General features: G+C 37.9%; 1 protein-coding gene across 2 annotated transcripts in view; it reads left to right on the plus strand.

The window, feature by feature from the left end:
• The window catches only part of LOC149065811 (uncharacterized), a 41,950-nt gene extending 32,413 nt beyond the window's left edge, over positions 1 to 9,537 (plus strand). The window contains exons 3-5 of one of the 2 annotated variants that reach the window (XM_089253926.1): positions 6,182 to 6,394; positions 7,481 to 7,540; positions 9,334 to 9,537. In XM_089253926.1, coding sequence (XP_089110052.1) covers positions 6,182 to 6,394; positions 7,481 to 7,540; positions 9,334 to 9,460 — 400 coding nt within the window. In that variant the 3' untranslated portion in view covers positions 9,461 to 9,537. Of the gene's footprint in view, positions 1 to 6,181; positions 6,395 to 7,480; positions 7,541 to 9,333 lie in introns of those variants that run through there. The other variant, XR_016195629.1, reaches the window with a different exon arrangement.
• Positions 9,538 to 15,003: the final 5,466 nt, after the last annotated feature.

Raw genomic sequence — 15,003 nt, forward strand, 5'->3', positions numbered from 1 at the left:
ATCTTACGCATGAAACATACATGACTGAACACACTGAACATACATTGAAACACTTATAACCATATTACCATGGGGCCATATCACCAGGGCCGTCTTAAGAGCAACATGGGCCCCCGGGCCAAGTGATTTTTCTGAGGCCCTATCAGGCAAATTCTCCAAAATTTGAACTAATTCTCATTTTTGTGAGGCCCCTCTTCTCCTGAGGCCCCCGGGCCGTGCCCGGGTGGGCCCATGCGTTAAGACGGCACTGCATATCACAATGGCGCAATTATGCCAAGTTTGACATACAATATACGCGATATACATTATCTCGTATTCAGCTCTATCACATAACCCAGTCAAACTTTATTTAGATTATTCAATTTAATGTATGAGATTTACAATCGCAATTAACTCTTATAGGTAAAATACCAGTCATAGATATATCCATCAGCAAAAATCAGTAAATTCAGAAGAAAAAAACAAGTTAAATAATAATATTCTCGTAGCCTGTCATAGACACAAGTTATTTAAAATTTCAAGGTACCATTTGAAATCCTCCACATAAAAAAAGAAACATACATACATACTTAGTAAACATTTACGACTATATCGCCGCAGTGCAATTACGCCAAACTCAACACACAATGTACAAGATATGCATTATTACGTATTCAGCTATGTCCCACGACACAGTTGAGCTTTACATAAATATTTGATTTGATGTATAAGATTCACAATCTCAATTATCTCTTGTAGCAGAAAATACAAGATCACATATATATCCATCAGTGTTGTTGTTGTATACACAGGTGAGCTTAGTTCAAACGGATCACCAAGAAAAATATTCTGTTCATTACGGGTTGTACTCTAAATACCTTTCCAGTGACAACTCCATTATTTCCGTGATAAAGTTCTGTGCTCTTCAATAGGGTCGCTATTGGAAGTTGTTGTTGATCTCGAGTGAATACATTGTTTCTTCTTTCTCTCCAATACACACATTGATAAATATAGTGGTATCTACGCACTTGTGCTGCTTCTCAGAAGGTGCAGTTACCACTCTTTTTATGTCTCCATTCTTGATAGTATCTCATGGGTCCGTGTTCTGTAATTATTTGATTTAAGAAAAAGTTCTCTCTTACGTATTTTTCATTAACTAGGATTATTAAAAGGAATTTTGAATAATCCTAGCATCTCAGATTTTCTAGACTCCAATTATTGAGACTACTATACAAGTCTACGAAAGACTCACCCATAAGTGGATACAGACTCCTCAAATCGGGGGGGGGGGCACCGGGAGCGTGTGTATAGTGAACGGCATATTCACTTATGGTCTCATCTTTTTTCTGTGTGTGTTAATAATGCAAGCAGGTATTCCAAAGTGAAACCTTTTGCTCTTCTGTATCTCCTGAAAATACTCTGCTAAATTTAGGATTTGGATTTTTTGCTTGATTTGCCTTGACATTCATAAATTTGTATAATATTTGCATTAGATTTAAACAGAAAATACATTTTACCCACAATTCGCTTTTACCTTCTCATTACCAAGATGGTTCAAATTTGGCAACACAGTATAATTTTTGTATTTTGTTTAACCAGGGTCATAACTAGGATTTTTGCCATCTGGGGCAAACATTATTTTGCTGTCCCCACAACTTCAAAACTCAATAATTTTGTGTGTTCTTTGTTCCCACATGAAACCACCGCCCCTAAATTTTGCCGTTCAGGGCAGTTCCCCCTCCGCCTAGTTCCAGCACTGGTTTTAACTTAAATTGTTTTTAGCAAAATAAGATTTAAGATATTTTTGGGATGCTTTTTTCATAATTTTGAAAATTTCACTTGGCTTTTTTTTTTTTTTCATTTCTGAAATTTGCAATTAAACATAACACACAGGAAAGTTACCAAAATTATATCGTTGCATTTTCATCATTCACAGGCAATCTTTTGATAGATATTGTAACCTATCATTTAGAAATACAGAAACATAGCCTATATTGGTTTGAAAAACAGAGATTCAAATTACAGTCAAATCCCAATAGGTCGACACATTGACAAAAAAGTAATTGTTAGTTTAACTTATTGGAAATTCCGATTTCAAAGTGATTAAAATAACAGTACAATTTATGAATATTGTTTTAGTTAATACAATATTTGCATACATGTCAAATTACTGGAAATTCGCAAAGATGAATCTAATGCAATCATAAATAATTATTGAATGAGTATTTTGAAATAGACTATATATAGATGTACATACACTGGTGAAATAAATTAAGAGAATTTGCATATTTTATCGAATTTCATGAAAAGAACTGAACTGAATGTAAAACCACTGCTTCTAGACAAAAATGCAAATCTTGTACGTCAAATACGTAAGCATACACGTGTGTGTAAGCGGAGCCAGTAGAGAAACAGGTGCCCTAGTGGCATGGTGGTAAGATGCTCGTCTACCATCGTGAAGGTTGTTGTCAGGGTTTGAACCCAAGGGAGGAAATAGACAAGTTATTTTCCCTAACGAACTCGAGGCGACCACCAATAGGCAGCGCCTTCACTTCCAACCCATCTCACTAATGGCAGTAAATTGCAATATAGCGATATGGCCAGAGTTGGTGTTTGGTGAAGTAGTAGAGAAACAGGCTTTATAAGCGCGCGTAAGTTAAGATGCATTTCGTTCGCTAGCACACTTTGACGAATTTCTTGGTGTTATTTTGCAGCAATCGGTTAATTTCAAATTGTAACAGTAAAAATGAGTAACCACCAATGTTTAGATGATGGAATGAGGTGGCGAATTGTGGGGAGGCTAGAAGCAGGCCAATCTCAAGTCCAGATTTGTAGAGAGTTCAATATAACGCTCAGCGTCGTGTGTAACTTATGGAAACCGTTCCAGGATACCAGATCCATCGAGAGAAAGCCTGTGCAAGGTCATCCAAGAGCCACGATGGCCAGAGAAGATCGCCATTTGTCGATTATAGTGAGGCGTGTGTCAAGGGTGACTGTTTCCAAAAGACTTCATGAGAGAGGGTTGTTTGCAAGAAGACCTGCTGTTTGCATCCCGCTCACTTCTACGGACAGGAGAATCCATTTATCATGGTGCAGAGAGCATAGAGATTGGATCAATGGGCGACCGTTCTCTTCACTGAGTCCGGTTCAGCCTAAGCACCGATTCTCGCCGTACGTTCATATGGAGAGAACCAGGGACCCGCTACCTACCCTCCAATGTCCGCGAAATCGACCATTATGGCAGAGGAGGTTTAATGGACTGGGCAGGCATCATGTTGGATGGCAGCACACCTCTCCATGTCTTTGAAAGAGGCACTGTGACTGGTGTGAGGTATAGGGATGAGGTCTTGGAACCCTATGTTCGCCTTTTCAGGGGTGCAGTTAGCCCCGAGTTCATTTTAATGGACGATAACGTGAGGCCACATAGAGCTCTTCTGCTCGACGATTTTCTAGAGAGTGAGGATATTCGCCGGATGGATGGGCCAGCCAGATCTCCAGACCTTAACCCTATGGAGCATGTCTGGGATGCTCTGGGGAGGGCAATTGTAACTCGCAACCCCCCTCCGGGAACCATCCAGGGAATGAAAACAGCGTTGCTGAACGAGTGGGACCAATTGCCACAGGAAATGATAAACTGCCTTATTTCAAGTATGAAATCACGCTGCGAGACCTTTGTATATCTGTAAGAGGGGACCATACCCCCTATTAACCCATTTCTTTTATTTATTCTGCAACCGTTTTTTCATACCTTCCGACTCCAACGAGTGTTACGCACGATCATACGTGTGTATTACAATTATTGAATGGTTATTTGTTTTGTATTGTATCAATGTATGTACATATCAAATTTCATTAAAATCGGTACAGTAGTTCTAGAGATAATCGACCAAGTCTGCAAATTCTCTTAATTTCTTATACCAGTGTACTATATCATTGGAAACAGATTTTTTTTCATGACACTAATCATAAAGTATATACAAGATTATTTTCTACAATTCTTAAAATTCGTGGCAATTTGGGAAGGTTTCACAATTTCAAATGTGGCAGTTATAATGTGGATAAGGAAATTTTTAAAAATTGCTTAAAGTGTTAAATTTCTCTCATTCCTAAAAACTTAAGATATCCAAATACATTTCTTGTCACATTTATTTAAAATGATACTGGAGTGAACTGTAATAATATTTTTTGATACAGTCAACCATTCCATTACATGTCCCAAATGTGTTTTCATAGAACAACTATCATATATGTTTTACTTTCAATATAACGACCGTCCCAATACAACGTCCGTTTTTGATGGAACAGGGGTCTTTATATTGGGTGTCAAATTGTAGAAAGTGTCCCAAAATGGTGAAAACAATGATAAATTTTGGACTACCTATGTCATTTTTATGTCATTTTAAACAAAATTCATGTTATATTTGAAACTTGATTGCAAAAATTCTATGAATAGAACGTTTTTTTTATTTTCATAGTACATTTAGCATGTGATGGTACAGGTTATGAACCAAAAGTTGAAGGATTGCTGATCAGGCGATCACGTGCATTAACAGATTGATTGACTCGAATCTGTTAATGCACATGTGAATTTTTTCAAATATCACTCTAAATATTGTTTATAAAGTACTGTAATTAGACAAATATATGTGATAGACTTTAGATTTTGGTTCATAACATTAACAATATATAGCAGGATATTGTATTAAAATTTTGGTAATGATACAATTAATAGATTTTTATAAATCATGTTTCAAACTCAAGTAAAATGTGAAAAATAACATTCTTTTTAAAACACATTTAAAGGTTTTATTCAAAAATTACTTGTATGTAAAAATGCAACACTAAAGGGGATGTGATTTCGATCCTAAGCGTCATATTAACAAAACAAAACCTGTTTTTGAATCGCAACAAACAGGGCATAAAAAAAATCTATTTTCTTCAGAAGTGACATTTTCAATGTAGTCGGATACCTTAAAGAAAGAAAACTTTGAGTTAATATAAAATTTTAACACAAATACAATAATTCTGGAGCAGAGTGAAAACTTCGACTTAAACTGATATTTGATGCATTAGAGTTTAAAGTTATCATGAATTGACTGTACTTTTTATACCATTTTTTTCTTTTTAGTGAACATTGATATTTTTTTTATTTTAATTAATATATGTTCAAAAAATTTTATTGAAAAATTTCTAAAATAAGTTCAGATTATTTATAGTATTAGCTCTTCATTTTATCACTAGTAAATTTTTAGCCTGCAAATTACAGCAAAGCTGTAGCCAAAAGTTTCTTTGGAGAAGAGACCGTGTTATTCCATATACATCAACCACTTTCTCACATTTCAGGGGTGGAGGGCAGATTCCCCCACTCAGGGCCGTCTTAATGCACCATGGGCCCCCGTGCTGCATACAGACAAACAAGACTCTAAGACCCTACCAGGCAAATTAGCATGTATTTTTTTTGAAAATTTCAACTCTACCTCATTTTTGTGAGGCCTCTTTTCTCTTGGGGGCCCATGCATTAAAACAGCACTGCCCCCCACTACGGCTGTGAAATATGAAAATCCACAGGGTTTTTTTTTTACTTTTTCATTTTGATTCATTTTTTTTTAATTTTTTAGGGATAGTATGTACAATATATTACTTATTTATGTGCCTGCCTTTGAAATATTAAATTTTTCATCTTATTTTTTGCGAATTTCAATGAGTTCTATAGTTTAATATCTGTATGACTTCCATTAATTTTCAAATATGACTCACCTGGTATCGGGGTAAGGATGTAAAGGGGAGCTGGGACCACCTCCCCGAGCCCCCTTCCCAAAATGTTATAAAAAATGGATGATATATAAATAATAACATGCTTAAGTCTGTTGTTCAATAACATTGGTCCCCCACCTCCAAAATAAATTTTTGGCTATGGTCCTGTATCCATAAAAAAGGGGGCATCAAAAGTGTTTTAAACATGTGAGTGCTTCACTTGAGCCTTATTTATATAATTTTTATTTCTAAATTTATTTTCTGGGCACTTGACACCATGCGTACATAAAAATAGAGGTGCTACACCTCTGGTTCCAAGGCCACTGTCCGTTAAATTTTTATAGTTTTCTTAAAGTGTGTGTGTATATGAATAAAATTTGTTTGTGGTTATATAGAGCCTTTTTAAAAAGGTTTATTTCATACTTAGCTGAATTAATGTTGGTTTTAGTGACAAAGCTACTGCTGGAGAAGATAGTTTGAATGTGGAACTGGCCAAGCAAAGTGAGCAGGGTGCCAAAGGTGGTGATGGCTCTTTGGCAAAGCTGTCAAAAGAGCATGAGGAAGCTGCTTCAGGATTTGAGAATGTGAAGCAAAAGGAACTAGAGCTTGATCAATCATTTCCCATAAGGGAAATACGCATCCTTTTTGATAATGGGAACATGTAAGTCTTCATTTCATGTCTATTTTCTGCCTTTTTTTTCTTTTTCGAACTGAGCATAACTCTGGTCTATTGCAACACCAAGGTAGTTGTGTTGGAAGTATGTGTGTAACTACGTATAACAGTCTGAGTTCATGTCTTTTGTTGTGGGAGTTTTCAGTTCTGCCATCTATATTCCAAATTGTGAATTAAATGTACTGATTGAATATTTATACCATTGTGGGCTTGTTGCTCTTTGGCAAGATTTTAATGGCAGATCGAATCACACATTCACACACACAGAAAACCAACTTCAGCCGACCATCAATTTGCTGCTGTTGGGTTTCAAACCCTGGTCCTCGGGATGAGAGTCCATCACTAACTACAGGACTGCACAATTCTATTTTCTGCTGCTAAACATCAACTTTGGGTTATACAACTTTGATGAAGGGCTTTTTTTTACTAAAGGACCATTATAGGTTTTTACACACCCCTGGCATTTTACTAACCCTAGTGAGTGATGTCAAGAAATAAGTCATAAGGGGGTTCAAAGGTTATACAGAGAAATCATGCCTTGTGTGAAAACCGCTAAAACTAAATTTGAAATTTGGTCAGTATGTTCATTTTATGATGCAAAGACTCGCTAAGACGGGATTTCTCAAAATTCACTTCCTAAGGGGTCTCAAGGAAGAATTTTCAGATTGCCAAATTCACGCGAGCAAAGCCGCAGGTAACAGCTAGTCGTAATATAGTATTGGAAATTGAATAGCTTGGCTAGTATTTCACTTGGAAATATTGTATGAAACTTTTTTTTATTTTTTAAGCAATTGGTTTTGTTGAACTCATGATTAAAATTTGCCAATTTTTAATTAGAAGTTTCAAGGTAGGGGTACCATATAAAATAAGCTCAATTTCATATTTTAATGCCTATGCAGCCCCTTGAAAAATTAATCGCATATATTTTAAACCTGCACGTCATTTGAATCCTTTTTCTGATTGAAAGTGTCTCTGAAATCATCAGTTCAAAAATTAAAGGAGTGTTTAAGGACTTCACTATGCACCCTGTATAAGAGCATTGCATTGTATTAACATGATTGTTTTCTGTTTTAGAGTTTGCAGGAAGTTTAACTGTTCCCACACCATTGGACAGATCAGGGAACTTATTCCTACGTATCCTTAACTGAAAGTTTTTATTCGATTTCTTTTTACATCATTGATACAGTATTTATTTAGTGATCATTATCATGGAGGAAAGAATAACAGGAGGTGACATCAGGCACGAAAATTGAAGCCGTTGTGGCAACCCTATGGGCTGACAAGTAAGCCCAAACAAACCGCTCTTTTCCCTATACTTAACATGTGTTTTGCCGGATCGAATTCTCTTAAAATATTAATATCTAAATAAATTTAAGCACCATGACTGTTTAATGCGTCTTCAGGTAATCTACATGATCCAATAAAGGGGAAAGATAAAAGTTTATCCTTGTATAAGGGGTTTTTATATTTTTAATTTATTTTTGAAAGGGGAAGATCATTTTTCACTCTCAACTCATAAGTTTTTAGTTCAGTGCCTTCAATTTATTTTAAAAATTTGATGTATCACATTAATGTCTATGGAAATATGATTAATTAAAATTATATGAAGCTCCAATAAAATGAAATTTTCATAGTTTTTTCTTTTAACTGTTTATTTTGCCTTTTTGTTTCGTTCATCATTATCATAGATCTGGGTTTAAAAGTTTGGAAAGTGTTTGAGGCCTGTGGGCGCTCGTCCTAAGCTTTACATGAGGAATTTTGATTTCTGAATCAATTCTGAGGTGCTCGAGCACCTTCTGACAGGGACGTAGCTAGGATTTTTGCCATCCGGGGCAAAGAGCATTTTGCCGCCCCCATGCCTCAAAGTACTGGAAATGCTCGAGCGTCCTTCGCCACTGTGTATTTATGGTTTTGCTGCCTGTAGGCTGTACAAATTTCGCCACCCTTCTTCCGTATATTCTTGAATACGTATGATTGAAATATATGCCGCCCATCCGACCCTTCCGCTATGTAGATGTAGTATTGAGCAAAAAAATATTAAAAATAAAAGACTTTTTTTTACGAGCCGCGATAAATCATCTCTCTGGCCTATAGCCTATAGTATTTAGGAAAATAATCACTAGGGCTGTTTTTTTCCTCTTCATTTTGTACCTATTACTTTGCTTTTAAAGTGGTATGTGTACGAAAATTTGAAAAAAAAACAGTTTCGAATTGAATTTGAAATCTAGAATTGTCTGTGCTCGAGTTTTTGTTGTTCTACCTGGACTGGAAGTATTTCTACAATATTTTAATATAAACAGCTGAAAGGCGATATGTATGCTAATGTTTTGCATATATAATGTTTTTCGCAAAAAAAAAAAGAAAAAAAGTGTCAGATTTTTTCAAAAACCGCTTGTTCAAGTGTCTTTAAACATTGTGTGTCTCTCTCAGCACCGAGGTATTACATGCTTTGGCATAATTTTTTTTAAAATTAAAATACAGAGAAGGAATTTTGGGGCACAAGATATGGGTAAATGTTGGTTATTTTTGCAAAAGGTTCCATGTTGTTGAAGTTGATATTCGAAAACAAATAACAACTACAATTGTAAAAGCTCTCGTTCAATTGTATAAATATATCCACAGAATTTGAGGGAAAAAAATAGAGTTCTTAAAGTGAATAGTAAATTTTTAAATGATTTTTAAAAACGGGGATGTTTCTCATAGGAAAGCATGGAAAGCCACGGTTTGTTTGGGCTTACTTGGTCCCTTTAATAGAGCGATCACTGGCTTCATCTGGCAACCCAGATTCCCCAAGCTTTCTCAACGGACGCGCTGGTCGCGTCACCTCCTGTTATTCTTTCCATTATATATATGAATTGAAATTTGTTTCTCATCACGCTAATTTAATTGAAATAGTTTTGCTTATTTTATTTCTTAACTGCTGATAGCATGATGCCGGAATATGCTAATGTTCCGTTCAATATCCGTGCTGGTACTCCCCCACAAATTCTGGATGATGAAACTGCTATTGAGAATGCTGGAATCAAGTTCTTTTTATCTGTTGTGAAGAAATAAGATTTCTTCTGTAGAATATCTAAAGAAATATTCTATATCTAGAACATTCATGTAGAATATCTGAAATAAAAAAAAGAAAGGAGTTTACCTGGTTTTGAATTGTTTTTATTAGTGATGTATGAGAGAGAATGGGCAACTCGATTCGTCCAGTTTACTGGCTACTGGGGATCGTTTTGAATAATAATCTGTCTGAAGAGAATTACAAGAAGCTATTGGTGGGTGATCTTTAAGTCCAGTTCTGGCAATAGAGAAATTTCATATTTGTGATTTTGATAATTATATTTGACCAAAAAAAAGTTTTGTTTTCCCTGAAGCCCTAATTGAGTTTATATTTTATATAGATATAATACACAACAAAGATTTTCAAATAAATTATACTGTCAAGGGGTTAAAGCAGCTCACATTCACGTCTTTTAGCTAAAGATTGTAAAATTTAGTAGGGGTAAAACATACTATCAGTATAAAGCCCAATAAAATTTCAGGCATAGTTGGGTCACCTGATTTTTTAATATAACCCTTTCAGACCCTGGTGCCACAAATGTGTGGGTTGCTTTTTCTCCCTGTATAATTTTTCCTTTTGTGACCTCAGGGAATTAAACCTTGACTTAGAGGATTACATAAGTGTTGAATTAGAAGTATGGTGAATATATGTGTACTTTGGGGGCACCCATGAGAAGGCAGCGCTTAAAGTTGAACTTTCAGGGATCTTTAACCCCATTAACGCTGGTTGGTAAGAAAATTTGCCATTCTAAATTTCAAGTTTTTTCCTTTGCCAATAAAATGGTGGAAGTGGTTCCACTCATTTTTGTTTTTAAAAGAATCAGTTGCCAATGGGTTAAGATGGTTTCCAGAGGAGAAAGTGCCTCCGGGAAATGTGTAATTTATCACATAAAATTTATCAATAGAATTCTGGAAAAAAACGTATAGGAAGATGAAAATATATACACTGGTGTAAGAAATTAAGAGAATTTGCAGACTTGGTCGATTATCTCTAGAACTACTGTACCGATTTTAATGAAATTTGATATGTACATACATTGATACAATACAAAACAAATAACCATTCAATAATTGTAATACACACGTATGATCGTGCGTAACACTCGTTGGAGTCGGAAGGTATGAAACAGCGGTTGCAGAATAAATAAAAGAAATGGGTTAATAGGGGGTATGGTCCCCTCTTACAGATATACAAAGGTCTCGCAGCGTGATTTCATACTTGAAATAAGGCAGTTTATCATTTCCTGTGGCAATTGGTCCCACTCGTTCAGCAACGCTGTTTTCATTCCCTGGATGGTTCCCGGAGGGGGGTTGCGAGTTACAATTGCCCTCCCCAGAGCGTCCCAGACATGCTCTATAGGGTTAAGGTCTGGAGATCTGGCTGGCCAATCCATCCGGCGAATATCCTCAATCTCTAGAAAATCGTCGAGCAGAAGAGCTCTATGTGGCCTCGCGTTATCGTCCATTAAAATGAACTCGGCTAACTGCACCCCTGAAAAGGCGAACATAGGGGGTAAATAATAAGACCTCATCGCTATACCTCACACCAGTCACAGTGCCTTTGATCAGGTCACCCAACATGATGCCTGCCCAGACCATTAAGCCTCCTCCGCCATAATGGCCGATTTCGCGGACATTGGAGGGTAGGTAGCGGATCCCTGGTTCTCTCCATATTAAACGTACGGCGAGAATCGGTGCTTAGGCTGAACCGGGACTCAGTGAAGAGAACGGTCGCCATTGAATGTGTAAAGAGCACCACTAAAATTATCTATAAAAAAGCAGCGGGCCGCTTAAGTAAACTGTAAATGTATCGCTGACCATTTAGATGATCAGTAAGTGTGCCGCCAGCCACTTAAAGTAAACAGCAACTGAACTACATGCCTCTTAAGTGAGCTAGGGGTTTGTCGTAGGTCGCCCCAAGTGATTTAGAAATGTGCTTGAGATCACTTAGGTCAGCGGTTCTCAACCCCCTTTTTTTACTCGCGGAGCTCCGTTTGACTATTGGAGCCCTTTTTGTATATAATTTTTATTTCGGACCCCTTTATATAGACCTCTTTTTTTTATTTATCTATCCGATTTATTTTTATTTTCCTCGAGTCGCCGCGGAGAACCGCTGACTTGGGTGATCTGGATATGTTCCGTTGGCAGGTTAAATGATCTGGAAATGTGTTGCGGGCCACTTCCAATAACTCCACGTAGCCCGCTGGTCATGGTTGGGCATGTGTGTTTCAAGGCATATTAGGCTCGTTTTTATGCTATTGATGACTACCGTCATCTTTGGAAAAAACACATCTATGAACTGCAGGTCTTTTCTAATCGTTGTACCATTCAAGTGTAATGTAACTCCAGGAGGTGCCACACCAAGGGTGTTCAGCCTTCAGTAGAATGCTATTTCATTGATTTTGAAATGTGTCACGGGCCACTTGATTGAGTGATCTGGAACAGTGCTGCGAATCACTTAAGATGATCTATAACTGTTCCATGGGTGTCGAAAGAGTGCTCTGGAACTGTGCCGCGGTGATTTGTAAATATGCCGCAGGTCATTTAAGTGATCTAGGAATGTGACGCGAGCCACATGAATGATCTGAAACTGTGCCGCGGGTTTCTTTGAACGATCTGTAAATGTGCCGCTTAGTTCATTTTTACAAAATTAGGTTTGAAGTAGTGGGCCACATTCGGCCCTTGAGCAATGGGTTGAGCATGTATGTGAAGCATTTCTATATCGTAGACGGGTTTTTTTTTCGTAAAGCACGGGGGGAAGAAATGGATCATGATCATTAATTAGACTTTTCAAGTATCAATAGAAATTTGATTTTCTTTTTAGTTTTGCTTTTATACATTGTTTCTGATACGACATTCTGTGGGAATGAAAGATTTTTAATATATATATATATATAGAACTTGAGAGAGAGAGATTCTCTTGAAATATTAACAGATAAAACACACACGCTAATTAAAATACTCGAGGCATGATTCTGAACTACAGAACATTTTTAAATACAGTAAAATTTCGATTAACCGTCACTCGTTCAACTGCCATTTTTTGTTATCCATCATCGTCTAAAAAAATGCGGAGAAAAAAAACGGCCCCAGGTTTTAAGGTCCAAAAAGATCGGATCATTGCTATGGTCTGTGCAAATGCCACTGGCAATCATAGATTACTCCTGCTTGTAATTGGTAAATCCAAAAAAAAAACCACGTGCTTTTCACAAATTTAAATATGAACGCATTGCCTGTGAGCTATTGCCCCAAAAAAGAGCTTGGATGGGCCAAACAATTTTTTCAGAATGGTTCCACAACGTTTTCGTGCCTCAAGTTAGAGCTTATGGCCGAAAAGCAGTTGCCGCCGGAAGCACTGCTGTTAATGAACAATGCTCGGACACACTCCTCTTGTGAACTCAAAAGTGATTGATAGCAAAATAACATGCCTCTTTCTTCCAGTAAATACAACTCCACTTATCCAGCCTATGGACCAGAGCATAATTGGAAATATGAAGCGACGCTACAGAAAAGCTTTTATCGAAGGCTTGTTTTCATCTGATGATGCCATGACTGTCAAAGAAATTTGGATGAGATACAACCATGGGCGGAGATACGGGGTGTCATGGGGGAGCATTGCCCCCAGCGTCAAAGGTGGAGTCGATTGATCTAATGCAGCGTTTCTCAACCGGTGCTCCGTGGAGCCCTTGAGGCTCCGTGTGCACTTCCCAGGAGCTCCGCGGCCACTCCAGGGAAATAAAATAGCAAATTTGATAAGTAAATAAAAAAAAGAGGCTTACAGGGTTCCACCATAAAAACTATTTACAAAAAGGGCTGCTCGAGTCAAGCAGGGCTCCGCGAGTCAAAAAAGGTTGAGAACCACTGATCTAATGTATATGTATATATGAATTGACATCAAACATTATCGTGCCCCCCCCCCCCCAGACTTCCAAGTCTATCTCCACCTATGGATACAATATAAAGGACGCTATTTTCAATGTCGGCACTGCCTGGGGCTGACCTTTTATTGAAGTTTATATTGATCGTTTTTTGTGTGTGCAAAATTAAATACAATATATACTCATGTCCATAAATTAAGGATAATTCAGAATCACACGGAAATCGAAATCTAAAGTAAAAATTTCACCTGTAGAATTATCACACACATCTGCAAGAATGATATGCAAATTTCAGGAAGCCACCAGATGATGCCGATAGTACGTCACAACGACGAGAGTGTAAGAGGGGGGGGGGTATATAAGGAATGGTGGCAAAGAAGTGAAATTGTTCACAAGAGGCGTTCAGTGCCATAAGCGAATAGTTATGACACAGAGGACGCATGTGGATGATTTTTTACGTGGTAGAATTATCGGCCGCCTGGAATGTGGGCGTACTCAGATGGAAGTATCCGAGGGACTTGGAATTGCCCAAAGTGTCAACTCTAGGCTTTGGCAACGATTCCAAGATAACGGAAATGTCAGTAGACGTTACAGAACAGGTCGCCCCCGAGTTACAACGCCGAATGAAGACCGGTATTTGGCAGTAACTGCCAAAAGAAGCAGACGGAGCACAGCATCCGACCTGTCTCGTCAGCTATCTGCAGCCACGGGTACCACAGTTTCAAGGCAAACCGTGTACAGACGTTTGGGAGATATTGGTCTATATGCTCGCAGGCCTGTCAGATGTGTTCCGCTCACGGCAACTCACTGTCGGCAGCGATTAGCCTGGAGTAGAGAACATGCAATGTGGACATCGTCACAGTGGGCTTGTGTGATGTTTTCCGACGAGTCCAGGTTTAGCTTGCAGTCTGATTCACGTCGGACTTTCATATGGAGAACGCCAGGTACCCGTTACCACCAAGACAACATCATTGAACGACATCGTTACGGTGGTGCAGCATTGCTCGTTTGGGGTGGAATTATACTGGGTTTCAGAACAGATCTGCATGTTCAAACCGGAACCCTGAAAGCCCAAATTTATCGGGACATCATTCTGGAACAACATGTACGTTTGTTTAGGGGTGCCATGGGCGCAGAATTTGTGTTTATGGATGACAACGCCCGTTCTCACCGAGCAAACATCGTAAACGAATGCCTTGAATCTGAGGATATAACCCGTATGGAATGGCCAGCATTCTCACCTGACTTGAATCCGATAGAGCATGTGTGGGACATGCTTGGCCGACGAGTTGCAGCCCGTCAACCACCTCCTACATGTGTACCGGAACTTCGGAGGGCATTGCTTGCTGAGTGGAGTGATCTTCCCCAAGATCAGATCGATAATTTGATACTCAGCATGCCTAGGCGTTGTACGGACTGTATTTCATCGCATGGGAGACATACAATGTATTAACCATCATACCAACCATGTAATAGTAAGTTTTTGTAAAGGAGATATTTTTACAATTGCTCCAGGGAGCAAAAATCGTAGTTTTTATGAATGGTATCATACATACACCATCGTTTTTGTTCTTTATCTTTTGTTTAATAAATGGGCTTTATGAATAAGTAACGTTTGTTTTGTTTCTGAACCTTTATTTGCCGAAGCTGGCATTATCCTCAATT

Source organism: Pholcus phalangioides, unplaced genomic scaffold (assembly GCF_987345545.1).
Source record: "Pholcus phalangioides strain wild (caught in Gottingen) unplaced genomic scaffold, Ppha-v1.0 ptg000039l_1, whole genome shotgun sequence".
NCBI classification, from domain to species: Eukaryota; Metazoa; Arthropoda; class Arachnida; order Araneae; family Pholcidae; genus Pholcus; species Pholcus phalangioides.